This window comes from Schistocerca americana, chromosome X (assembly GCF_021461395.2).
Source record: "Schistocerca americana isolate TAMUIC-IGC-003095 chromosome X, iqSchAmer2.1, whole genome shotgun sequence".
In the NCBI taxonomy this organism is placed as follows: Eukaryota; Metazoa; Arthropoda; class Insecta; order Orthoptera; family Acrididae; genus Schistocerca; species Schistocerca americana.
The window spans coordinates 93,474,545-93,500,826 of record NC_060130.1 but is presented as its reverse complement, the minus strand read 5'-3'; the positions used below and the strand labels follow the sequence as shown (position 1 = coordinate 93,500,826).

The following is a 26,282-nucleotide window of genomic DNA, read 5'->3' as shown; positions in this document are numbered from 1 at the left end:
AATTTTGTCTCCCATGGTCATATCAGTATCATAATAGTGTGCACAGTAATCCATCATGAGCAGTATTACATGCTGAGGAATCCTAGCAACTGTGGTAATCTTAGACATCATTTCCTTGCAAGTATTGGCTTCATAGTCATAAGCCAATGTCACATATGACACCAGGACAATAATTCCATTAGTTTCACATGTATTGTTGCCCAGACTATACATCAGTGGTGGTTACCAGCACTGGGTGGGAAATGTGCTGGCACAGCATCATGTTGAAATGACAAAAGCTGCCAAATTTTCAACAGAAAATCTTCTAGTTAGTCAGTTATTTAACTAGATACATGCATGTTCTTGCTATATTGCGATAAATGTCATTAGTAGAATTTTACCACTACTCTCATTCTATCATAGGGAACTGCTACAAATAATTTTATGTTATCATTACACATACATCATTATGAGTGAATAATCCTAGATATTTGACAGTTTTTATTGTTTGAAATGTTTGATCACTACTTGTGCACTTGGAGAACTTTCCCAGTGAATAACGCATTCAATGAACATTTTGTATAGAACTTCATTCAGTCAGTCAGGAAGTGCATAAAGTAGAATGAGATACTTATTGATAGCACAGGATCATGCAATCATAGCATATTTGTATTGATCAGCTCAACTCACCAATGTAAATGAGTTTTTGTTGTATTATAAATCTGCTGTCAAAAATGCCACCACTTATAAAATGTATATGTAAAACTAAGAGAAAAAGCTAGCATTGCCCTGGTATCTATTTTCTGCAATCTCCTATTAATCCTTCACCTTCTCCCCTCTCTCTCTGTCCCCCTCTCTGTAACCATCTCATCCCTCCTCCCCCCTCACCCCCCCCCCCTACCAAACACACACATGCATCTTTTTCGATAGTAACAGGTGTAATAAGTTTGGTAGAAATCTATCCAGGGGCTTACGAGAAAATATTGAGCATATGCATAAATGACGTATATTGCACACATATATGTCTGACTCTCTGCTGGTTTACACTATATGACTCCAAAGAGGATGTTAAATGTATCCATGGTACTCAGCTGTGTGGCTTGTTTTTCAGTTCCAAAACATGTTGGCTCACTGCAATACTCATTCTTGGGACCTGGTTGACACAGTGAACTCTACAAATAAGAGACAAATTGTTGTGGGTTGGCAGGAGAGCCAACACCGTATTAATAGAGGAAGCCGAAAGGCATGTGTTTTAGCTCACGCAGGCTGGCGTGAGGTCTGGAACAGGACAAGGAAATTAGAATTTAGAAAAATGGACATAGCTGGTGGAATACTTAAGTTTAATCCGTTAATGGTGAACGTCGCTCTTGACGGTACATTATTTACAATATCGATAGTAACTGGTAATGGCGCCTTGCTAGGTCGTAGCAAATGACGAAGCGAAAAGCTATGCTAACTATCGTCTCGGCTAATGAGAGCATATTTTGTCAGTGAACCATCGCTAGCAAAGTCGGTTGTACAAGTGGGGTGAGTGCTAGGAAGTCTCTCTAGACCTTCCATGTGGTGGCGCTCGGTCTGCAATCACTGATAGTGGCGACACGGGGGTCCGACGTATACTAATGGACCGCGACCAATTTAAAGGCTACCACCTAGCAAGTGTGGTGTCTGGCGGTGACACCACATTCCTCCCCCTCAAATCGGCGTACGGTTGTGGCATAAGGCTTCCGTCCACCATGGGGAGGACCCCATGTTGACGTATGTGACGAGGTGGGGAGCCTAACAACAGGCGAGGCTGTGCCACCCACACCCTGCCATTCGGACTGCGGGGAGCTAGGAAACGCCTGAAAACCTGCTCCAGGGTGCACGCCAACATGCGGTGTATGTGCCCGCAGAGAGACAGGAGGGGTCGAAGGGTCGACCCCCATCGGGTCGGGGCACCCGATGGGCGAAGACGACGTATGGTCCGGAGCGGGCAAGAGCTCCATGTCGGAGGACATCCAGTCACGGGAAGCGATTGGCAGCGCATGACCCAGGGAGGCACCCGGCGGTTGCAGCAACGCGTCCACTGCAGGCATCGCCGGTGGGAGAACAGGCGGCAGCGGTGCGTCACCATGGGGCAAAATGGAAGGCAGCGTCGGTAACACCTGGGGCTGAGGCGAGCCAGTAGATGGGTCCCCAGGGTGCTGACTGGATGGCACCGTCGCTGAAAGCAGACGGCAAGCAGCAGATCCTATGCGACAACAGAGGCACAGATGGTTGAGATGCTGGCGCACCTCACCAGAGGCCCCCAAAACCAGATACATAGCGCGTCCGAGGCAGTGAAGAATGCGCCCTTCGAGCCAATGCCATGAACCGCGATAGTGGCGATAGTAGACAACGTTGCCTGGAGCAAATGCAGGTGTCTGCCACTGCACAGGAACCTGATGCGGCGGATGTAGCGAAGACATCAAGGTTCGATGGTGACAACCGTGGAGCAACTCAGCCGGCGAGCTACCATCTCGGGGCTGAGAGCGATACGAGGACAAAAAGAGCAATAACGCGTCCTCCCGAGAATGTGACTCTTTTAACTTCAACATCTGTGACTTGAAAGTCCTGACCAATATTTCAGTGGCACCGTTTGACTGTGGCGAAAATGGCGTGGACGTCAGATGTTGAATACCATTGGCCTTGAAGAATGATTGAAATTCTGCGGACATGAATTGTGGACCATTGTCGGAAACAATAGTCTGTGGAAGACCTTCAATGCAAAAGATAGCAGATAACGCTTGGATGGTGGCAGATGACGTCGTGGAAGACATCCGGACAACAAAAGGAAAATTACTGAAGGAATCTACCACAACCAACCATAGAGCATTCCAGAATGGACCAGCAAAATCAGTGTGTAAGCATTGCCAAGGGGAAGTGGCTTTGGGCCATGTAAAGAATTTCCGCGGTGGTGCTGATTGTTGTTCGGCACACACCATGCAAGAAGAGCACATATTCGTAGTCGCGGCATCGATTTCGAACCAAGTACAGTGCTGACAAGCAAGTTGTTTCGTTCTCACTATACCCCAATGTCCTTGGTGGAGAAGCTGTAATACAGAAGACTGTAACGAACGTGGTACCACGACCCTGGACTGATAATTATCAGAACGCAACAGCAAAACACCACGTCCAACAAAAAGTCTCTCCTTGTGAGCAAAAAATTGGCGAACCAACGGATCCCCGATCCATGACTTTGACAAGGGTCATTGCGTATCAACAAAACACGGAATGGTAGCAAGGACAGGGTCAGCAGCTGTGGCTGTAGCTACACAACGAAAATCAATCGGAATCGATTCAACCACGTCATCGGTTTCTGCATCAATGAACATGCAAGCAAGTTCGGAGGAATCGAATGCTCTATCCTCAGCAACAGGCAAACGGGACAACGCATCGGCGTTTCCGTGCTTAGCAGTGGACGGATACAAGATATCGTAGCAGTACTGTGAGAGGAAAATAGACCAGCGAATGAATTTCTGCGCTGTACGTGGAGGTACAGGCTTGTTCGGATGAAAAAGCGATGTCAAAGGTTTGTGGTCTGTGATGATGGTAAAGTGACGACCATACAAGAAATCATGAAACTTTGTGACACCAAATACGAGAGCCAATGCTTTTTTCTCGATCTGGAATAATTTCTTTGCACAGACAAGAGCAATTTGGACGCAAAGACAATAGGGCGATCATGCGATCCATCTTTGTGCGCAAGCACAGCACCGATCCCAAAATCCGATGCATCCACCATCAACAAAAGAGGCTTCTGGGGATCGAATGGCATAAGGCAAGTATTGGAAACCAACGCCGATTTCAACTGGCGAAAGGCGCGTTCGCATTCCGTCGTCCAGACGAACGGAACACCTTTACGGTGTAAGCGATGAAGCGGAACTGAAATGGAAGAGGCATGCGGCACATATTTATGATAATTAATTTTTCCCAGCACACTCTGTAGCTGCTTCAAATTCTGCGGCAAAGGCAAGTCTTTTATGGCACGGAGGTGCTCGGGACTAGGATGTATGCCTTGGGCATTGAGGACATGTCCCAGGTAGGGTAAGTTACGAGCAAAAAACACACATTTGTCCTTCCGCAAGCAAAGACCATTTTGTCGCAAGACATGAAATACTGTTCTGAGATTCGCTAAATGTTCTTCTTCCGTCTTTCCGGAGATCACAATATCGTCCAGATAGTTTGCTGCAGTAGGGACCGACACACAAACAGTTTGTAGATATTGCTGAAACAATGCAGGGGCGGATGCACACCCGAATGGCAGTCATTTGAATTGATACAAACCAAGATGTGTGTTAACCACCAAAACACACTGGGATTCTTTGTCCACCGGTATTTGCAAGTATGCATCTGCTAGGTCCAACTTCGAAAAATATTTACCCGGGCACAGTTTGTCAAAAAGATCTTCCGGGCGGGGTAAAGGAAAAGTTGCAATCACTAGTTGTGGATTCACTGTTGCCTTGAAGTCCACACAAAGTCTCAATTTTCCGGAAGGTTTTGGCAAAATTACTAAGGGTGATGCCCAGAGAGAAGCCTGCACACGTTCAATTACACCTTCTGAATACAAATCGTGTAATGTTTTTGCGACCTCATCACGCAATGTGTGGGGAACATTGTGCGCTCTGAAAAATTTCGGTTGCGCATTTATTTTCAGTTCCAAACGTGCTTTATAGTTCTTAGCGCAACCAAGGCCCAGTGCAAAAATGTCTGCAAAATCTTCACATAGACGAGAAACACCATCTGAAGGCACAGTCTGGATCACTGATAGGACCTGATTTACTATAGACAAGTTAAACAACTGAAATAAATCGAAACCAAACAAGTTCACTGCAGAAGAAGAACGAAGGACGTAAAATGACACAAGTTTTGTTTGTCTTTTGTATGTTGCAAGAAGGCTGCACTATCCTAATACAGGGATTTCTTGACCGGAATAGCTAGTTAACTTAACATTTGCGGCACGCAACGGAGGTGTGCCCAGCAGTTTGCAAGTGTCTTGATTGATCAGTGAAACTGCAGCTCCGGTATCGAGCTGGAACGGTATCACTTTGCCATTAATGTCCAAGTCTACAAAAAGTTTATTGTCCTGCTGACGACAAGAGCGACTGTCTCATGCAACGTGAGCTGACACTGGCACATAATCACTTGTGACTTGACGGGATTGCCGGCGATGTCGACGCACACTATTTGTCTGACAAACACAGTCACTGTTAGAGAGAGTGGCACTGGGCGGAGTGGAATGAACTACATGAATTTCCATGGGCTAAGTTTCACGAGCCTGAGTATCCTTGGTTCGATTCCGATTCCAGCGTGAAGCAAAGGACCTGGAATGGTTGTGAGTTTCTGATCTGAGCTTTTTCTGGCAAACACTCTGAATATGTCCGTTTTTACTACAGAAAAAGCAAATAGCCTGGCGTGATGGGCAATTCTCACGCGAATGTCTAGTAGCACACCGCGGGCATGATTTTAGCACTGCATTTGCTTGCCTGCGTGGCACACGTGGCTGAGAGCCTGGCTGCAGCGGCGCGGCCGGGCGCAAGGACTGTTTACTGTTCTGTGCAGCTCGCCCGGCGGGCCGGTTAACCTGACACACGGGTGGCTAAGTTTCAAATGATTCCTGAGCAAAATCAAGTGTATCCTGCTGATCCAATATGTCCATCACTTGTTGAAAGGAGGGATTGACTAGTTTCAAAATCTGTTCCCTTATTCGAACATCAGAAACGTTTTGTGCAATTGCATCACGTACCATAGTATCTGAATAAGGGAGTCCACATTGACACTCAAAAGCACAATTCCTAGTAAGGCCTTGCAAAGTTGCAACCCACTCCCTATTAATCTGACCTGCCGTATGTTTTGTACGAAAGAAGGTATACCTTTTTGCAACTACATTGACTGATTCTTTGAAATATGCATCTAATGCAGACAAAATTTCATCGTAGGACAGAGTTGCTACGTCGTGTCGGGGAAATAATTTGACTATCACACGGTACATGGCCACCCCTACGGAGGACAACAAAAAAGGCCGCCGCTCGTTACCTTGAATTCTGTAGGTGGCGAGATGGAATCGAAATTGGCGTGACCACTCCGTCCAGCATTCCAGTGCAGCATCAAAAGGATGAAAAGTTGGTGCAACAGCATGTTGTGGCTGCGTGAGCAGTGGAGCGGCTGCTGCCGCATCGTTTTACATCACACGTTGACCCTGGACGAGCTGTCCAAGGGCATCCAGTAAGGCCTGCGTCTGCTGATTCTGTAAACGATAAAATTCGGACAGTACATCTGGAGATTGTGGCAAAGCCATTACACAAGTAAATCAGGGCAATATCGATAAGAACGCGGATTGGCCTTGTCGCCAAATGTTGTGGGTTGGCAGGAGAGCCAACACTGTATTAATAGAGGAAACCGAAAGGCACGTGTTTTAGCTCACGCAGGCTGGCATGAGGTCTGGAACAGGACAAGGAAATTAGAATTTAGAAAAATGGATGTAGCTGGTGGATTACTTAACTTTAATCTGTTAATGGTGAACGTCACTCTTGATGGTACATTATTTACAATATCAATAGTAACTGGTAATGGCGCCTTGCTAGGTCGTAGCAAATGATGAAGCTGAAAGCTATGCTAACTATCGTCTCGGCAAATGAGAGCGTATTTTGTCAGTGAACCATCGCTAGCAAAGTCGGTTGTACAGCTGGGGCGAGTGCTAGGAAGTCTCTCTAGACCTGCCGTGTGGTGGCACTCGGTCTGCAATCACTGATAGTGGCGACACGTGGGTCCGACATATACTAACGGACCGCAGCCAATTTAAAGGCTACCACCTAGCAAGTGTGGTGTCTGGCGGTGACACCACACAAATTACACTGCATACTTTTAAAAGTATTCCAAGTCAACTAAATACAGTAAATAAATACCAACATGTTATTTTTGAACATTTTTATGTCAGCCTTTCTCATCCAGACTACCACCCATAGTTCTAGTATGGGATCTTACTCTCACAATATTTTTATACAAATAATGATATGTGCACTTAACACAGTTGGCTGAAATGCTCCAGGTGTTTCTGAGCTATGCCTCAATGTCAACCCGTTTTCATTCCCACCCCTAGGGGATACAGGTGGTTCTAACCCCAAAGCACTTCTTTAGAGCTAGTAATACAGAGAGGTGTAAACAAGAACATGGTGGTTTCTTGCACATCACTCTAGAAACTCATTTACCAACTACTCTCAGTGTAGGAAGTCCAGAGACGATGTGCTTGCATTTCCTAAAGATGATACAGGTGAATTGTTATTGGTATAAGATTATAAAAACTGTTGTTAGATTTATGTACAGATCTCTTGTAATGAGCTAACTACTGTAGGCTGGAGTGTCATCAGTTATATTTAAAGAGTCCTCTGCAGCACTCCTGCATACCTTGCAAAGTCAGTATCCTCCATAATAAGATGGATGAACTTGCCTTCCCACAGCCACCTATATGCAGATGCAAATGTGCTGCAATTTGGTTGCTGTCATTGCAGAAATCTTTCTTCATCTCACTGCCTTTCCATTGGCATACAACACTTCCTTATACAAGACACATGTTGGCCAAATCTGCTTACACAGATGCAGCTATAATTTATTCACTCTTTATACATTTGTACAGATATCGTTGTGCAAGACAAAACCTGAGGCAGGACTGAGTAGTAAATAGTGCATTTGCCAGAAGTGATTTAGCAAAACCATGCAAACCTAAATCAGAATATAGGAAAGAACATGAGTCTCCAACTTCTTGAATATGAGACCAGTGTCTTAACAAATGGACTGCCTCATTCAATTATACCTAATGTATAATTCCCTTTTGTTTGTGTGTGCATGTAAGAAGTTATCTTAATAACTTGAAAAAAAAACTGTACACTGCTCATTTAGTCTCTCAGCACTTTTCCCTGCACACATCACACTCACTTGCAGATGATTTGATCATGACAATGACTGCTGTGCTTTTGTTACACCTCCACATCTTCCCTTTGCCTGTCTAGGAAATGAGTCATCATTCTCTCATGATGTGTAAAATATAGAACTCAGACATTAGTATTATGCTCAGGCAACCTTGCGTATATTATTGCGCTGTAAAAAAGTGTTTCAGTGTTAACATCTATTACACTGTGACAAAAGTGTGTTAATTGTCACTTTTTTTACTAATCCTTTCCCTTATTTTTATAAGTAGTTATTAATTGTATTATTTAAAAGGTACATTTTAATTGCAATGTTAAATAAATCTATTTTAGTTTTTTTTCACCTCACACTGGAAAAATTATTATACAATTTTGATACTTTATATGAAATGCTGTTAATGTTTTTCATTTCTCTTTCCTTGGTAAATGTAAGTCAAAACTAGCTCTTCTTTCATGATCCTGTACAGCAATATTTCTGACATACAAATATTTTTATTAATGTGTAGAACAGATTGATAGGTGAAATTTTTGGTTCAGTAAGGATACCCAAATTTTAAACACTTCATTACACTGAGTCCAGTTGCCATTTCTATGGCCCTTTTCTGATGTTTAAGAATTCTCACCACATAGGTACTGGCACTTACACACTAAAGATAGGAGCATAAGAACATAACATGCAGATGAAATTCTCTTTGCCAGTATATTTGTGCATTAATTCCATGTCAACTGACAATCAGTGTTCATTACTAAAAATTGAATTGAATTGAAGTAAATTGAATCTGTTTCTTGAAAAAAGGCAACTTTTTTCTGAATTAATGCACTTTTGCTAATGTGCAGGTATTCTCAGTACTATGCTGTGACAAAGGTGGTTGAGATAATAAATTGAACTAATTACTCTGTAATGAGATACTGTAAACAAAGTGTTCCTTGCATCAAATTGTAGGTAAAGTGGTAGTCTGTTTCATTGCCAGGATGTTGGGAAAATGCAATCAGTCTACAAAAGAATTTGTTTACAAATCACTTGTGCCACCATATTACAATACTGGTAAAGTGTATGGGACCCATATCAAATATGTGGTGATTTCAATTTTAATCTTCTAGTTGAAAGTCAACAAAAAAAGGAAATTTTTGGACATATTAAAGAGTTTCAACATGTCACCACACATAAACAATTCAACTAGAACAACAAACACCTCCAATAGCCTCATAGATAACATTTTCTCAAATACGTCAACAACTGACATAGAGGTAACAAACATAGATTTAGGATTGTCTGACCACAATGCTCTCACCATTGAAATCCCTTTAAGGTCAAAGGAAGATAAAAGTGTAAATAATATTTACAAAAGAAACTTCTCTGTGGACAGCTGTCATCAGTTCATAAGTATCTTAGAAAATGAAAATTGGTTAGATGTTATGAAACAAACAAGTACAGATGAGGCATATAGTATATTTGCATCAAATTATTTTATGAACTTTGAGATGTGTTTTCCAAAGAAACTGACCAGAATCGAGTCTACTGGACTCATAAAGTCAAGTTCTTGGATGACTCTAGGCATTAAGGAATCATGTGAAAACATGAAAAAACTCAATTCAGAGTTGAGGGAGTGTGCAGATACTGATTTTATAGAATATGTAAAAAGGTATAGGAAAATATACCGCAGAGTAATTGCAAATGCAAAGTTACTAAGTAATGACATGGAAATAAAACAGTCCAGAAATAAAACTAAATTAGCATTGGAAATTGTGAGAAAAGAAACTGGGGTACCTATCAAAGATAAGGAAATTATTCTAAAAGACGAGGAGAATAAAATGGTAGATAAATATATCATGCCTAATTATATAAATAATTACTTTTTAAATATACCCCAGACATTAAGCAGGAATTTTGGGGAGCAGATTAAGAGAGCAGCACCCATGGCAGCCAGCAGTATGATGGCAGTCCCAACAAACGAAAACGAATTTTTAAAAGTGATTAAAAATCTGAAGTCCAAGATGTCAGCTAGAGTAGATGAGGTGCCAATAATGCTACTAAAGGAAACAGCTAATCAAATAGCGAAACCATTGGCAAACATAGCAAACTTGTCAATGGCTGAGGGCATGTTTCCACAGAAATTGAAAATTTCTGAAGTCGTTCCCTTGTTGAAAAATGATGATAAGCTTAAAATGAAAAACTACAGAATGTCTCACTTCTCCCAACATTCTCTAAGGCTTTAGAGATAATAATAAAATATAGAGTCACACATTATCTTAATATCCACAATCTGATAAACAGTAATCAGCGTGGATTTCAAGCTGAGAGTAGTACCTAAACAGCTGTACTGGAATACACAAAAGAAATAATCAGTAAGTTGGAAGACGGAAAAAGTGCAGTCAGGATAAATCTAGATATGTCAAAAGCCTTTGACACTGTTGACCACAGCATACTTTTGGAAAAGCTTGATGCTGTAGGTATCAGAGGACCAGTAAGAAAGTGGTTCGAGTCGTATCTGGAAAAGAGGATGCAGGTGGTTGAAATTACAGCACTAAATATTAACCGAATAATTAAACTAAGATCAGATCCAAGGGAGGTCACAGTAGGAATATCCCAAGGAAGTGTATTAGGCCCCTTGCTGTTCCTCATTTACATTAATGATATTCAGGTGTCAGAAAGAAAAGCTAGAATCATGTTATTTGCTGATGATACTAGTTTCATAGTTAGTGATATGAAGCAGTCATTGCACAGTACTGTGGACTATGTCCTACATGATATACAAAAATGGTTTAGTGCAAACAAGCTAACACTGAATGCAAAAAAACTAATTATGTGCAATATGGAAAAATAAATGAACATGATGACATAAATCCCACCATGGAGGGCAAACAACTTGAAAGAGTACAGTGTGCAAAATTCCTGGTTATGCACATTGATGAGAAGATAAACTGGAAGGACCATGTGATGGGCTTAGCACTAAAACTAAATTCAGCATGTTTTGTACTTAGAATAATTTCAAGAGTTTGTAGTAATGACTGTACCAGATTAGTATATTTTGGCTATTTTCAGTCCATTACATCCTATGGGATAGTATTCTGGGGAAAAACAAATTGTCATCTAAATGAGATTTTCAAATTACTAAAACACAGTATTCAGATAATGACCCAGAGTCCACCTCAAACACACTGTAGGCCCCTTTTTAAAGCATTGAAAGTTTAACAGTTCCATTCTAAAATGACTGTTGGTGATCAAAAGAAATCAGGACAAAATGAAAACCAATACAGACTACCATAATTACGATACACAGCAAAGTAAAGATCTCCACTTACAAGCTGTAACAAGGACCCAAAGTCAGAAACATGTATGTAATCAAGGAATAATGTGACAAATGAAATTACATCAATGAATATGTCTGTCAAGCACATAAGATGATTAAGAACCACATGATTAACAAATGTCACTACAGTATAAGTGAATAGCTCTGATCAACTGTATAAGAATATATGATATCATAAATAAATATGACTAATAAGAAATACTGAAGGTATACAGAGAAGGGCAGCACACATGCCCATAGGTTTATTGAAATGATGAGAGAGCATAATGGAAATGTTAAAAAAAATGAATTGCCAGATGCTTGAAGCCAAATACCAGTCATCATGCAAAAGCCTACTTACAATATTTTGAGAAACAGAATTAAGTGAAGAATGTAGAAATATATTTGAACCCCATACATATCACTACTGTAAGTACCACAAAGACAAGATAAATCTAATTACATAGTGCACAGGAGTATTTAAGCAGTCTTTTGTCCTGTGCTCTAATTGAAATAAAAATGGGAGGAAATCTTAACATGTGGTACAATCCAAAATTCCCTCTGCCATGTGCTTCAGAATGGTTTACAGAGTATGTATGTAATTGCTGATGCAGGAAACAAACAGAGGAGAACCCGATAAATGTGATACATTATTCTAAAGTACTTCTGTTTGCTGGTGGCAGTAGCTTGATAGTGAAGGATGTTGAGCACAAAATAGGCATTGTATCAAACACAGGAGTTCATGGCTTGTAGAAAATAATTAATGCTAAATCGTAGTGAGACTCAGTTTTTACAGTCACGAACACACAATTACACTAAAACTGACATTTTGATTACACTGAGTGAGCATATGATAAGTGACTCTAAACAATTCGAGTCTCTAGGTCTTCAGACAGCATACTGAATGGAAAATCCACGTTGAGAATTTTGTTCAAAAACTGAATACTGCTGTATTTACCATCAGAGCAATATCTGAAGCAAGTGAGCATCCAAAATGAATATTAGTCTATGTTTTTCTTTTCCATTTACTTATGACAGATGGAATTATGTTCTGGGGTAACTATCTCTGTTCACAAAGAGTATTTTTGATTCAGAAATGGGCAGTTCAAGCAATATATGGTGTAATTCATGAACCTCTTGCTGGCCCTTGTTCAGGATTCTGGGACTTATGACACTGGCCTCTCAATATATACACTACTGGCGATTAAAATTGCTACACCACAAATATGACGTGTTACAGACGCAAAATTTAACTGACAGGAAGAAGATGCTGTGATATGTAAATGATTAGCTTCACGCAAGGTTGACGCCTGTGGCGACACCTACAACGTGCTGACATGAGGAAAGTTTCCAACCGATTTCTCATACACGAACAGCAGTTGACCGGCGTTGCCTGGTGAAACGTTGTTGTGATGCCTCGTGTAAGGAGGAGAAATGCGTACCATCACGTTTCCGACTTTGATAAATGTCGGATTGTAGCCTATCGCGATTGTGGTTTATCATATCGCGACATTGCTGCTCGTGTTGGTCGAGATCCAATGACTCTTAGTGGAATATGGAATTGCTGGGTTCAGGAGGGTAATACGGAACACCGTGCTGGATCCCAATGGCCTTGTATCACTGGCAGTCGAGATGACAGGCATCTGATCCGCATGGCTGTAACGGACCGTGCAGCCACGTCTCGATCCCTGAGTCAACAGATAGGGATGTTTGCAAGGCAACAACCATCTGCACAAACAGTTCAATGACATTTGCAGCAGCATGGACTATCAGCTCAGAGACCATTGCTGCGGTTACCCTTGACGCTGCATCACAGACAGGAGCGCCTGCGATGGTGTACTCAACAACGAACCTGGGTGCACAAATGGCAAAACGTCATTTTTTTGGATGAATCCAGGTTCTGTTTACAGCATCATGATGGTCGCATCTGTGTTTGGTGACATCGTGGTGAACACACAATGGAAGCGTGTATTCGTCTTCGCCATACTGGCGTATCACCCGGCGTGATGGTTTGGGGTGCCATTGGTTACACGTCTCGGTTACCTCTTGTTCGCATTGATGCACTTTGAACAGTGGATATTACATTTCAGATGTGTTACAACCCATGGCTCCACCCTTCATTCGATCCCTGCGAAACCCTACATTTCAGCAGAATAATGCATGACCGCATGTTGCAGGTCCTGTACAGGCCTTTCTGGATACAGAAAATGTTCGACTGCTGCCCTGGCCAGCACATTCTCCAGATCTCTCACTAACTGAAAACGTCCGGTCAATGGTGGCCGAGCAACTGGCTCATCACAATACGCCAGTCACTATTCTTGATGAACTGTGGTTTCGTGTTTAAGCTGCAAGGGCAGCTGTACCTGTACATGCCGTCCAAGCTCTGTTTGACTCAATGCCCAGGCGTATCAAGGCCATTATTACGGTCAGAGGTGGTTGTTCTGGGTACTGATTTCTCAGGATCCATGCACCCAAATTGCGTGAAAATGTAATCACATGTCAGTTCTAGTATAATATATTTGTCCAATGAATACCCGTTTATCATCTGCATTTCTTCTTGGTGTAGCAATTTTAATGGCCAGTAGTGTATTTTCTTTAATGTCATTTGTCATTAACAATATGAACTTATTCCCAAGAATTAGCAACTTTTACTCAGTTAATACCAACCTACATTTGCATAGCACTTCCTTGACTCTTGTGCAGAAAGGCATGCAATATTATGCTTCATCCATTTCCAGCAAGCTACCACAAGAATTTAAAAAATCTTAGCTTTAATCTAAACACATTCAACTATGCAAGTCTAAATTGAAGAATTTCCTTATGGATCACTCCTCCTATTCTGTCAGGGAGTTCCTCAAGATAATTAAGCTATATTCTGTGTTATTTTGTTGATTATGGTAATATATACTCACAGCTTGTCACCTGCATAGTATATGGCTACATTTCATTTTACATGTGTGAATTTCATGTACTGATTCATTCCATGACCGTGGAGATCTTCTTCTTAGCTTGGTGCTGTGGAACTAGATGTGTAAAATAAAAAAATTAATCTCTGGAAGTTGCAGTTCAGTTCAAAGGAAATTACAACTAAAAGGAAATTCATGCTACAAAATATTCAGTTATGAGAACTACATTTTCCCACTTTTCCATTTTATTCATTAATTAACACCATTTTAATTACATATTTTCATAGAAAAGTTGTTCTTTTATTCACATATCATCTTGTGTTCAAATCAACAGTACTGTGGAATCATTTCATTTTTGTATAGGTACTCAGCTACAGTAGGAGCCAGCCTGACAACATTTAATCCCATCAATAGTTTGTGGCACACAACTCGAAGATCTTTTACATATCAGTTGCACTTACCTGTACACCACTGGTTTGGCTTGTCAATAAAGCCACTGAAATTCAATTTAGGATCAATCCAACGAGCTGGTAAGTTTGAACATCTTTGGTTATTGCTCCATATAAAAATATTAATTAAGTACACTATGATTTTAGCAATATTGTTTGCTATTTTTATGAGGAATTTATGCAATTCCAATCATATGATTAATTATATTCAAGAATTGACAATTCTTTATAGCTCCATTGCAAGTACCTATGTCCATTGTTAAGCTGGATGACAAACACTGTAAAATAAACAAGTATCTGTAGTTGCAGATGAAGGTAAATATTTTCTCTGAAAAGTACAAATGTTTCCACATAAATGTTAGGCTACTAGTAACAGCAAAATAGGCTATGTATACCTTACCAGATGATGTAGTACAATCATTAGTAATAAATTATTCCCATTAGGAGTATTCTGTGGTTTGGCTAAAGCTTTAGACCATGTGAACCATAATATCCCCATGCTAGGACAGCACACATGTCAGGTTCATGGTTTTTATGTTATCATCATGACAGAAAACAGAGTTTCTCACAAGGGAACCTTCCCATCGCACCCCCCCTCAGATTTAGTTATAAGTTGGCACAGTGGATAGGCCTTGATAAACTGAACACAGATCAATTGAGAAAACAGGAAGAAGTTGTGTGGAACTGTGAAAAAATAAGCAAAATATACAAACTGAGTAGTCCATGGGCCACATAGGCAACATCATGGACTATACGAACTCAGGAATGCCGTGGTCCTGTGGTAGCGTGAGCAGCTGCAGACCGAGAGGTCCTTGGTTCGAATCTTCCCTGGAGTGAAAATTTTACTTTCTTTATTTTTGCATAGTTATTATCTGTCCGTTCGTTCATTGATGTCTCTCTTCACTGTAATAAGTTTAGTGTCTGTGTTTTGCAACCGCATCGCAAAACCGTGCGATTAGTAGACGAAAGGACGTGCCTCTCCAATGGGAACCGAAAACATTTGATCGCAAGGTCATAGGTCAACCGATTCCTCCACAGGAAAACACATCTGATATATTCTACACAACACTGGTGACGGCATGTGCGTCACATGACAGGAATATGTTGTCGACCCACCTAACTTGTACACTTGGTGAATGGGTAAAAAGATTCTTCTACCTTGCCCGATTTAGGTATCCTTGTGGATGTGATAATCACTCCCAAAAAAGTGATGAAAACATAAGAGTTTGTCACATAAACTGAAAATAAAAAATTAAACTTTTCACTCGATGGAAGATTTGAACTAAGGAACTTTCATTCCGCAGCTGCTCACGTTACCACGATACCACGGCGCTCCTGCGTTACTATTGTCCTTGATGTTGCTTATCTGCCCATGAACAACTCAGTTTGTATATTTTGCTTATTTTTTCACAGTTCCACACAACTTCTTCCTGTTTTCTCAATTGATCTGTGTTCAGTTTTTCAAGGCCTATCCACTGTGCCAACTTATAACTAAATCTGAGGGGGGTGCGATGGGGAGGTTCCCTTGTCAGTTCCATGTTGTTCACATAACCATGGCCACTCAAAATTTAAAGCAATGAGACTTGGTGGACAGCACAGTTCTGTTTCCAGTTCTCTGTTGTTTTTAATATATATAACTTACCTTCCACATGCACTGACCTTTTTGCAGATGATACAAGTATGGGAATAAAAATGGTACCAGTCCACTTGCTGTAAAGGTGGCTAACAAAATATTTGAACACACCAACAAATTCTTCATTCGTACAAAAATATTTTCAGATTGTGGTACATATCATTTGTTTATAATAAGTTGGAATGAATGTGTACATGAACCTGTACATTCCCTCCCCCTTGCCCCTTTTATACTCTTATATACTGATAAAAATACCAAATAGACTACAATAAATAACAATAAATGAATTTTGACTTTATCTGCACCTTCTTGTTTTTAATCTCTTCTGGAAATTCTGATATTGAACAGAAGTTGCAATATAATAAGAATGCCCTTAGAGGTTTATTGAACAGTGAGAATGATAAAATACTTTTTGTCTTGTGTGGAAGCGTCATAAATTTGCATAGCATTATTTGTGGCAGAGGCAGTAAGATCTAATATACTTACTGACTGGTTGTGGAACTTTTCATTCTACACTGTATTATGTTCATGGATGCTGAAATTTTTATTTCTATTTTTTAAACTCTGTCTCAAATATTTGTAAGTTTCAAGGTAATATATACAGGGGACTGGGAGGACTGAAGACATTTGGAAAAGAATATGTTGTTTCACGCACGTTGCATTGGTCTCACAGCTCTTTTGTGAATAAAGAAAATAACTGAATGGGAAGGTATGTTACACCCAGGAAATAATTCTGTACTGAAGAGTGATGCAGAATGAGGCAATGTATATAACTCATACAGAGTGAAAAATTGTTTTGTTGATGGGCAAACTCAGGCTGTAGCTGTATTTTATTCAGTGCCATTATCAGTTATTTTGAAGTCTAATGTATCAAAATCTCCCTCAAGCTAGTTGTTCAGTAACTCTGTACAGCTTCTTGTAGTGATTTGTGGTGTTTTCTGTACGAAGGATGCTTGTATCATCTGCAAACAAGGCATCTGTTTGTGACTCATTTTTCATCTCCAACTCATTTATATATGGAAAAGAAAGGATTGGTTACTGAACATAACATTTGGGAAATCCTCTTTTTTAGAGTCTCTGCATCTGAGAAATATGTTCCAATGGTTTTGCTAGCCCATGTTCTATTCCTATTTTCTGGTTTCTGTTTGTTAGGTACAAGCAGGACCATTTTAACGCAATACCTCTAGTGCTATGTACTGGGAGGTTCTGCAACAGCATATTGTGGTACAAAATGTCAAAAACTATACTGATATGGCTTGCTATTGGCTGGCATTCAGTGACAACAAGGACCCCTAACTCCAGTACTAGCTAGGTGGAGAGACAGGGACTGAAATTGTTGGAAAAATATGAAGAATTAATTGTCTTTGCAGCTGACAATGGGGGTATCCTCAGTGCAAGTGATTATCATATTAAAGTGTGTCCATTACTGAAGGAGTGCGCTTAGATTCTGAAATGAGATACATCAGCACTAAGCAGGAAGACAGGGGACATATTAAAGAACTCTGGCCCCTCTGAGAAACTTGTGAAGACTCTGAAGCCAAGAGCACCTAGGCCATTCAGTTTATATGGTCTGCTTAAATATACAAAGATGGCATACCACTTAGAAGAACTGGCTCTCCTAGATGCAGCGTGGCAAAATATATACCTCAATTACCAGCACATATAGTCAGCCACTGTAAACATCATATTAAAAATTACCAAACGTTTTTAGTGATCAAACATGTGATGATAGGGTCTGCCTCAACTTGGTCTTCCTGTTTATGAAAGTACCAGAAGAAGTAACATTAAGACTATTGGCTGCTCATTCCTTTCCTGAGATCTTAACATTATTTTGATACACCCTGGTGACCACATATTTTTGTGTGTTGGAAATTATTATAAAATGTCTGATGGGACAGTCATTGATTCACCACTGTCACCAGACATAGCTAATCTGTTCATGGAGAATTTTGAAGAATGTTGAAGAATGAGCATTTAATAGTGCCCCCCCCCCTCCCCCTGTGCATCCATTTCATGGAGAATTTTGAAGAATGAGCTTTTAATGGTGCCCCCCCCCCCCCTCCCCCTGTGCATCCTGATTCTTCAGTTATGTTGACAATACTTTTTTAATCTGGCCATATAGTGTTGAGGCACTGCAGCAGTTCATTGACAGTATGGACAGTATGCACTTAAACATAATATTTATGGTGGAGATGTGGAAGGACAGAACATTGCCTGTCTTCGATGTGTTGGTCAGATGGAAAATAGATGGATGACTCAGCCACACATACAGACATGTATCTTTGTGGGTGTAGATTTCACTATTCAGTTCAGAAGAGAGCTGTGCTGAAAACCATAATACACAGAGACAGGACTACTTTGGATAAGGAGTATCTCAGGTCTGAGATGAATCATATGCCAATGGTATTCAGAAGTAATGATTATTCAGTCCAAGATATTAAGTCATTACTGTCAAGAAAACCAAGATGTGATGCCAATCAACAAGCCAGCAGGATCAACACATAGTGTGGCTTCCATTTTGCAGCTAGTTAGTTAGTTAGTTACTTAGTTTCATGTTCCATGCATTATTTGCATGATAAATTGTAATTATGTGGAATGAGTCATTTTATTTTCATGTCACTAATTGTTGTGTAAATATGCCTACATGCTAATCCTTTACAAGTTCTTTTTTATGTTTATAAATATAAAAATAAAAAATAAAGGAAGAAGACATAGAATTGTGAGTTAGTAATCCCTACCAATCACCTTTTACACATTTCAGCAATACAAATTCATCTACAGATTAGAAGGAATTGTAAAGTAGGAACTGTTTCAGTTTATTTTCAAATTTTAAATCGCTATCTAACAGACATTTTTTATCAGTGGGTAAGAGATCAAAAATTGAAGCATTGTGGACCCCTATTTGTGCTGTAGACAATTTTAATGTAGTATAATCAATGTCATTTATTCGTCTGGCATTGTAATTATGTACATCATTGTACATAAGTCATTACTGCATAAGTATTCTGCAACACTGTTAAACTCTCTTTCAATGAGATAGTCTTTAAGTTTCTTTGGAAAGTCATTGTGAAGTACACTATCTTCTTAGTAGCCTGATACCAGAGTACTGGGGTCCTTTTTCTAGCATTGCCAGTCGGTGCGGTATGCTCTGTACTTCATTCTTCCTTCTTGTATTGTGGATGTGTACACTAGCATTTGTAATCGAGTCCTCACTACCTTTTGTGATGTACATTGTTGTTTTGTATGTATACAATGATGAAAAAGTTAAGATACCTAAATTTTTGAAACAGTTTCTGCACGTTTTAGAGGTCTTTCTTCTTAAAATGGTCCTAATTGCTTTTTTTTTGTAATGTGAACACTCGTTTTGTCTCTTGTTTGTTTGAGTTTCCCCACACAGTCACTCCATACTGTAAGTATGGTTCGAAAAGTCCAAAATACACTGTACACAGAAGGTTCTTGTCTGAATACTGTGATAGCTGCATCATTAAGAATATGACAGAGCTCAGTTCTTACAGACATTATTAATATGTTTTTTCCCATTTCAGTTCATTATCCACAAGAATACCTAAAAATCTAGCAGATTCTACTTCTTTCAACCTTGTTCCATCAAACTCTAAATCCATGTCCTTTCCCTTGTTTTCAAACACTGCATACATAGTCTTTTTTAGATTTATAACCAGTTCATTTTCCAACAGCCATTGAGCTGTGACATTTGCACATATGTATGCTCTTCTCTCACACTGTTCCATATTTTGGTCACTATTTAGTATTGTTATGTCATCTGCACACAATATTTTCTTTTCTTCCTCCTCAACACCTATATCATTAACAAACACATTAAATAACAATGGCCCCATTACCAAACCCTGTGGCACTCCATATTTGATGGGTTTGGTTTCTGATTGGTATGAGTTTCCTAATGATACATACTGCTTGCGGTTGCACAAGTATGATTTTATCCATTCACCAGGTTGCCCTCGAATGCCATAGTTGCTTAATTTTTATATCAGCATTTCATGGTCAATGGTGTCAAATGCCTTTGAAAGATCCAGAAACATTGCAGAGACAACCTTTTTCTCATCGAGGACTGTAAAATGTATTGTGTTAGACTGACAATTGCTGATTCTGTAGATTTACTCTTTCTGAAACCATGTTGTGAGGGTATGAGTATGTTATGTTTGTCCAAATAATTAACTAATCTGGTATACATAAGCATTTCTAGGATTTTTGAGAAACCTGATATCAATGAAACTGGTCTGTAGTTGTTGGGATCATCTTTATACCCTTTCTTGTACACTGGCACTACCTTCGTTATCTTCAGTTTTCTGTAAAAATTGCATCTCTGAAAGAACAGTTTGCTGTGTTCAGCAGTGGTGTTATTATCTCCTCACATACCAGCTTTATTACATGATTTGATATTTCATCATCACCAGCTGATTTCTTGGACTTCAGTTTCTGTATAGTTTTCTGCAATTCATCTTCCATGACCGGTCTTATAAACATAGTACTGCATGATCTTCTTGGTACCTTAATACCCTTCTGTTTTTGACTATTTCTTTCCAATTTTAAGTTTTCTACTACACTGATATAGTTATTATTCAGTATTTTTGCTATTTCCACACCATCTGTGACCACTGTATTGTCTACTTTAATTGACCTAATACCTTCTTCTTCGTTTGACCCATCTTTTTCCTTTCTTTCAACATTGATTGCATTTCAAGCTGCCTTTGCCTTGTTTTTTGAGTTCGCTATGGTGGTGTCAATTGCTCTTGCTTTGGCTTCTCTTTTTTTTTCTATACTTCTTTTTTAGCATTTTATAGTTTTCAGCTTCGCCCATCCGTCTCACATCCTGAAACTTCCTTCGCTGTTCTAGTATTTCACTGGTAATCCACTGTGTTTGATCTTGCTGCCTTTCTTGTTTCTTTACTTTGGGAAATGCTACATTAAAATGGTGCTTAATTGTTGAAATAAATGCATCATATTTTTCATTTATACTCTGAGCCTGTAGGACTTCACTCCAGGTTTCCTTACTTAACATTGTTCTAAAGATGTTGATATTTTGTTCACTGATGATCCTAATTTCTTTGGTTGTTTGTTTTGGTTCTGATACTGTGTCATTACTTCTGCAAAAGCTGATTAGTTGTCCATGATGATCAGATATTTCTGTATGAACTACATGTGACTCATAGTTTCACATATCAGTAATTATGTTGTCAATAACTGTCTCACTTTGTGAAGTCACTCTTGTTGGTGCAGTTATTGTTACTTTCATGTTATGCTGTATTAACAATTCTTCAAAATCCTGTCTTATTTTGTGTCTTTTTCCCATGTCAATGTTGAAGTCTCCACATATAATAAGATTTATCTTCATATTCATTCTCAATAAACTAGCAATTTTTTTCAGAAAGATGCTAATATTATCACATGGTGACATGTACACACAAAATACTCTGAAATCCTCTGTCACTATACCAGTAACTTCAAAGTCTTTTTCTCTAGCTATGGGCAATGTAGCAGCTTCACTGTTTACATTCTTTGATAGAGTACCTATTTTAATATATATACAAAGGCCACCACCCTTATATTTAGATCTGCAGAAGTAACCAGCTAGTTTGTAGTCCTTTATTGCAACATTATGTATTTTACTTTCAGTTAGTCCATGTTCACTTATGCATAATATTTCTGGTCTTATTTCACTCAGGAGTACTTCCGCTTCTAATTTTTTGTTACCAAAGTATTGAATATTTTGATGAAGTACTTTTATGTAATTTTTCTTTTGTTGGTTTTCATGTTGTGAGCTGTATTCTGGGGCAAACTCTTTAGCATAGTCTTTTTTTGTATGGTGCTTATATTTTTCTTTTCCAGCTAGAGTGTATGATTTTTCACCCCCTTCAGGCCATATTAGTTTCCCTTGCTTCTAATGATTTTGCAGACATCTGCAAACATTCTGCTAAATGTAACACACCCCAGTCTATTTGTTTGGGTCTATAAAAATTGTCCCAAGATGATCACATTGTTCTCTAAGAGCACAGTTTATTTTGGCGATATATTTTTCACTCACCAACCTTCTGTTTATGATTCCACTAAGTATCAGCTGAGATCCTGCATACATATTTCTTGCAGATCGAATCATGTTTCTTGTTTCATTTGCCATTTCTTCCTCACTGCTGCTCCTTAACGTATAAACACCCCTTCATAGTTATGTCTGGTTTCAGAATCTCGTTCTGTAGTATTTTGTCTTGCATTTACCATATTTTTAAAATGTTTACTGAGTTGTTGTGTTCTAATTCCAGGTCGTACATCGATCTTGTAATTGGGGACAGCGATATTCTTCAGCAGTGAATCGCCAATTACCTTTTGTTGTGTATCTGTCATCTTGTTTTTCCTTTTGCTGTATGTCACCACCTTCCATTTAAATTTATCTTCCAGTTTTTGGCTTACTGAGTTTACCGAGACATCAACAAGAACACTTGAAATTTTGTTGTTTTTAAAGTCCGATCGGTCACTCGTATTTTCGTGATCTTCTTGCTTTTCCGTTTGATGGCTTTTACACACACAGGACTTCTTTTCTTGTATTAATGTATCGTTTTCTTTCTTGATGGTCGAAAGTTTGGTTTTTAATGCCTCAATGTCACTTTATAGTAACTTTATAATTTCGTTTTTTGTATCAACTGCACTTACAAGATCGGCAGTTTCGTCACGTAAACAACCATGACACGTCCATGGAAAATCATCGCTGATGAACTTTAGATTTACTTTTGCGCACTTTTTGTGTAACCGGTAGTTGCATTTGATACACAGAATACCCTTCATCACATGCTTTTCACATTCTCTACACGAAGAACTGTTGTCTATTAGATGGAAGATCATTTATATATTCGAGAAGCTATAACAGATCTAAGGTTGAGCTGTGGAGAAGCCCATATATGATACCTCCCCAGTCAGAGTGATGACCCCAGACTACATGTGTTGAATTACTAAGTACAACATTCTGCATTCTCTTGGTTAGGTATGACATTATCCATTGGTAGTCTATAGCATCAATCCTATAACAGTTCAGTCTATCTAGAAGGATATTGTGATTCACACAGAAAAATGCTTTAGATAGGTCACAGAAAATACCAATCAGTGCTATTTTTTCTATTCTGTGCCAGCAAAATTCGGTGAGCGAGTATGTAAATGGCATTTTCAGGAAAGCAACTCTTCTGAAATCCAAACTGTGATTTACTGAGGCTATTATTATTGCCCAGTTGAGATACAATTCTATAATACATCACCTTCTCAAAAATTTTGGAAAATGATGGTCAGTAGCAAAACAGGTCAGTAAGTTTCATCTTTCTTAAAGAGGGGTTTAACAAAGGCATATTTCAGTCTTTCTGGAAAAATGCCTTGAGTTAATGATGCATTACATATTTCAGATAAGAAAAGGAACAAATCTTTAATACTCTATTGGAAACACTATCAAACTCAGAAGAGCTTTTATTTCTGAAAGAACATAAAATATTCTTAATTTGAGAAGAAGAAGTTGCTGAGACATTCATATGATTGAATTTTATGAGAGTTACAGAATTGCTCTTTCAGCATACTGCCATGACTTTTCTTTTCATCTATTAATCCTTACACTTTCTAGTATATTTAAGAAATGATTATTAAATATGTTTTCTACCTGTGACTCACCATTTATAGCCCTTCCATCCAGTTCAATAGTTATGTTAACATGTCCTGTGGCTGGTTGTCCTGTCTCTTGTTTCACAACATTCCACATAGGCTTAAGTCTGTTCTCAGAATTATTGATTTATGATATGATATACATGTTCCTTGAGTTTTTAATTACTTTTCTTAGTAATTTTGTGTAGTTTTTGTAGTGCACAACTACTGTAGGATCCCCACTTGCTCTTGCCAACAAATACACACATCAAAAAACATTTTGCATCACCCCAGTTACCAGAACTCTGGAAGATGGACGTTGACTGTGGATATTGTATCACAGACACAGTCCCTTTGACTGTCCAGAGATATAACTAAACCCGCTCAAAGATGTGAACAACCATGCACAAGCACCGCCTATTAGGCGGTGGGGTTCCGACAGCCAATCAGTTCCAGTCATTCCACCAGGAAAGAGGTACATGGCTTGTGTTGTCTGTAGTTCACCCATGCCTAGACAGTCAATATCATGGTTCACTCACATCCACATTGTTACTTTCTGCCAGGAAAAGCTCTCAACAAGGGAAGTGTCCAAGTGTCTCAGAGTGAACCAAAGTGATGTTGTTCAGACATGGACAAGGTAAAGAGATGCAGAGAGACAGAAACTGTCAATGACAGGCCTCGCTCAGGCCACCCAAGGGCTACTTCTGCAGTGGATGACTGCTACCTACAGATTATGGCTCGGAGGAACCCTGACAACAATGCCACCATGTTGAATAATGCTGTTTGTGCAGCCACAGGCCATCATGTTACAATTCAAACTGTGCATAACAGGCTGCAAGATGCATTACTTCACTTCTGACATACATGGTGAGGTCCATCTTTGCAACCACAACACCATGCAGCATGGTAGAGATGGGCCCAACAACATTCCAAGTAGACCGCTCAGGATTGGCATCATGCTCTCTTTACCAATGAGTGTCGCATATGCCTTCAACCAGGCAATAGTCAAAAATGTGTTTGGAGTAAACCTGATCAGGATGAACGACTTAGACACACTGTCCAGAGAGTGCAGACAGGTGGAGGTTCCCTGTTATTTTGGGGTGGCATTATGTGGGGCCGATGAACGCCGCTGGTGGTCATGGAAGGTGCTGTAATGGCTGTACAATACGTGAAAACCATCCTCCAATTGATAGTACAACCATATCAGAAGAATATTGGCGAGCCATTCCTCTTCATGGACAACAATTCGTGCCCCTATCTTGTGAATGACTTCCTTCAGGATAATGACATTGCTCAACTAGAGTGGCCAGCATGTTCTCCAGACATGAACCCTATTGAACATGCCTGGGATAGATTGAAAAGGGCTGTTTATGGATGATGTGATGTACCAACCACTCTGACACTATGAAGGATCTACACTCCTGGAAATTGAAATAAGAACACCGTGAATTCATTGTCCCAAGAAGGGGAAACTTTATTGACACATTCCTGGGGTCAGATACATCACATGATCACACTGACAGAACCACAGGCACATAGACACAGGCAACAGAGCATGCACAATGTCGGCACTAGTACAGTGTATATCCACCTTTTGCAGCAATGCAGGCTGCTATTCTCCCATGGAGACAATCGTAGAGATGCTGGATGTAGTCCTGTGGAACGGCTTGCCATGCCATTTCCACCTGGCGCCTCAGTTGGACCAGCGTTCATGCTGGACGTGCAGACCGCGTGAGACGACGCTTCATCCAGTCCCAAACATGCTCAATGGGGGACAGATCCGGAGGTCTTGCTGGCCAGGGTAGTTGACTTACACCTTCTAGAGCACGTTGGGTGGCACGGGATACATGCGGACGTGCATTGTCCTGTTGGAACAGCAAGTTCCCTTGCCGGTCTAGGAATGGTAGAACGATGGGTTCGATGACGGTTTGGATGTACCGTGCACTATTCAGTGTCCCCTCGACGATCACCAGTGGTGTACGGCCAGTGTAGGAGATCGCTCCCCACACCATGATGCCGAGTGTTGGCCCTGTGTGCCTCGGTCGTATGCAGTCCTGATTGTGGCGCTCACCTGCACGGCGCCAAACACGCATACGACCATCATTGGCACCAAGGCAGAAGCGACTCTCATCGCTGAAGACGACACGTCTCCATTCGTCCCTCCATTCACGCCTGTCGCGACACCACTGAAGGCGGGCTGCACGATGTTGGGGCATGAGCGGAAGACGGCCTAACGGTGTGCGGGACTGTAGCCCAGCTTCATGGAGATGGTTGCGAATGGTCCTCGCCGATACCCCAGGAGCAACAGTGTCCCTAATTTGCTGGGAAGTGGCGGTGCGGTCCCCTACGGCACTGCGTAGGATCCTACGGTCTTGGCGTGCATCCGTGCGTCGCTGCGGTCCGGTCTCAGGTCGCCGGGCACATGCACCTTCCGCCGA

General features: G+C 40.2%; 1 protein-coding gene across 2 annotated transcripts in view; it reads left to right on the top strand.

Moving 5' to 3' along the window:
• Nucleotides 1–26,282, top strand: part of LOC124556650 — a 637,832-nt gene that overhangs the window by 387,392 nt on the left and 224,158 nt on the right. For both annotated transcript variants that reach the window (XM_047130615.1, XM_047130616.1), the window contains exon 14: nucleotides 14,479–14,645. In XM_047130615.1, coding sequence (XP_046986571.1) covers nucleotides 14,479–14,645 — 167 coding nt within the window. The remainder of the gene's footprint in view (nucleotides 1–14,478; nucleotides 14,646–26,282) is intronic.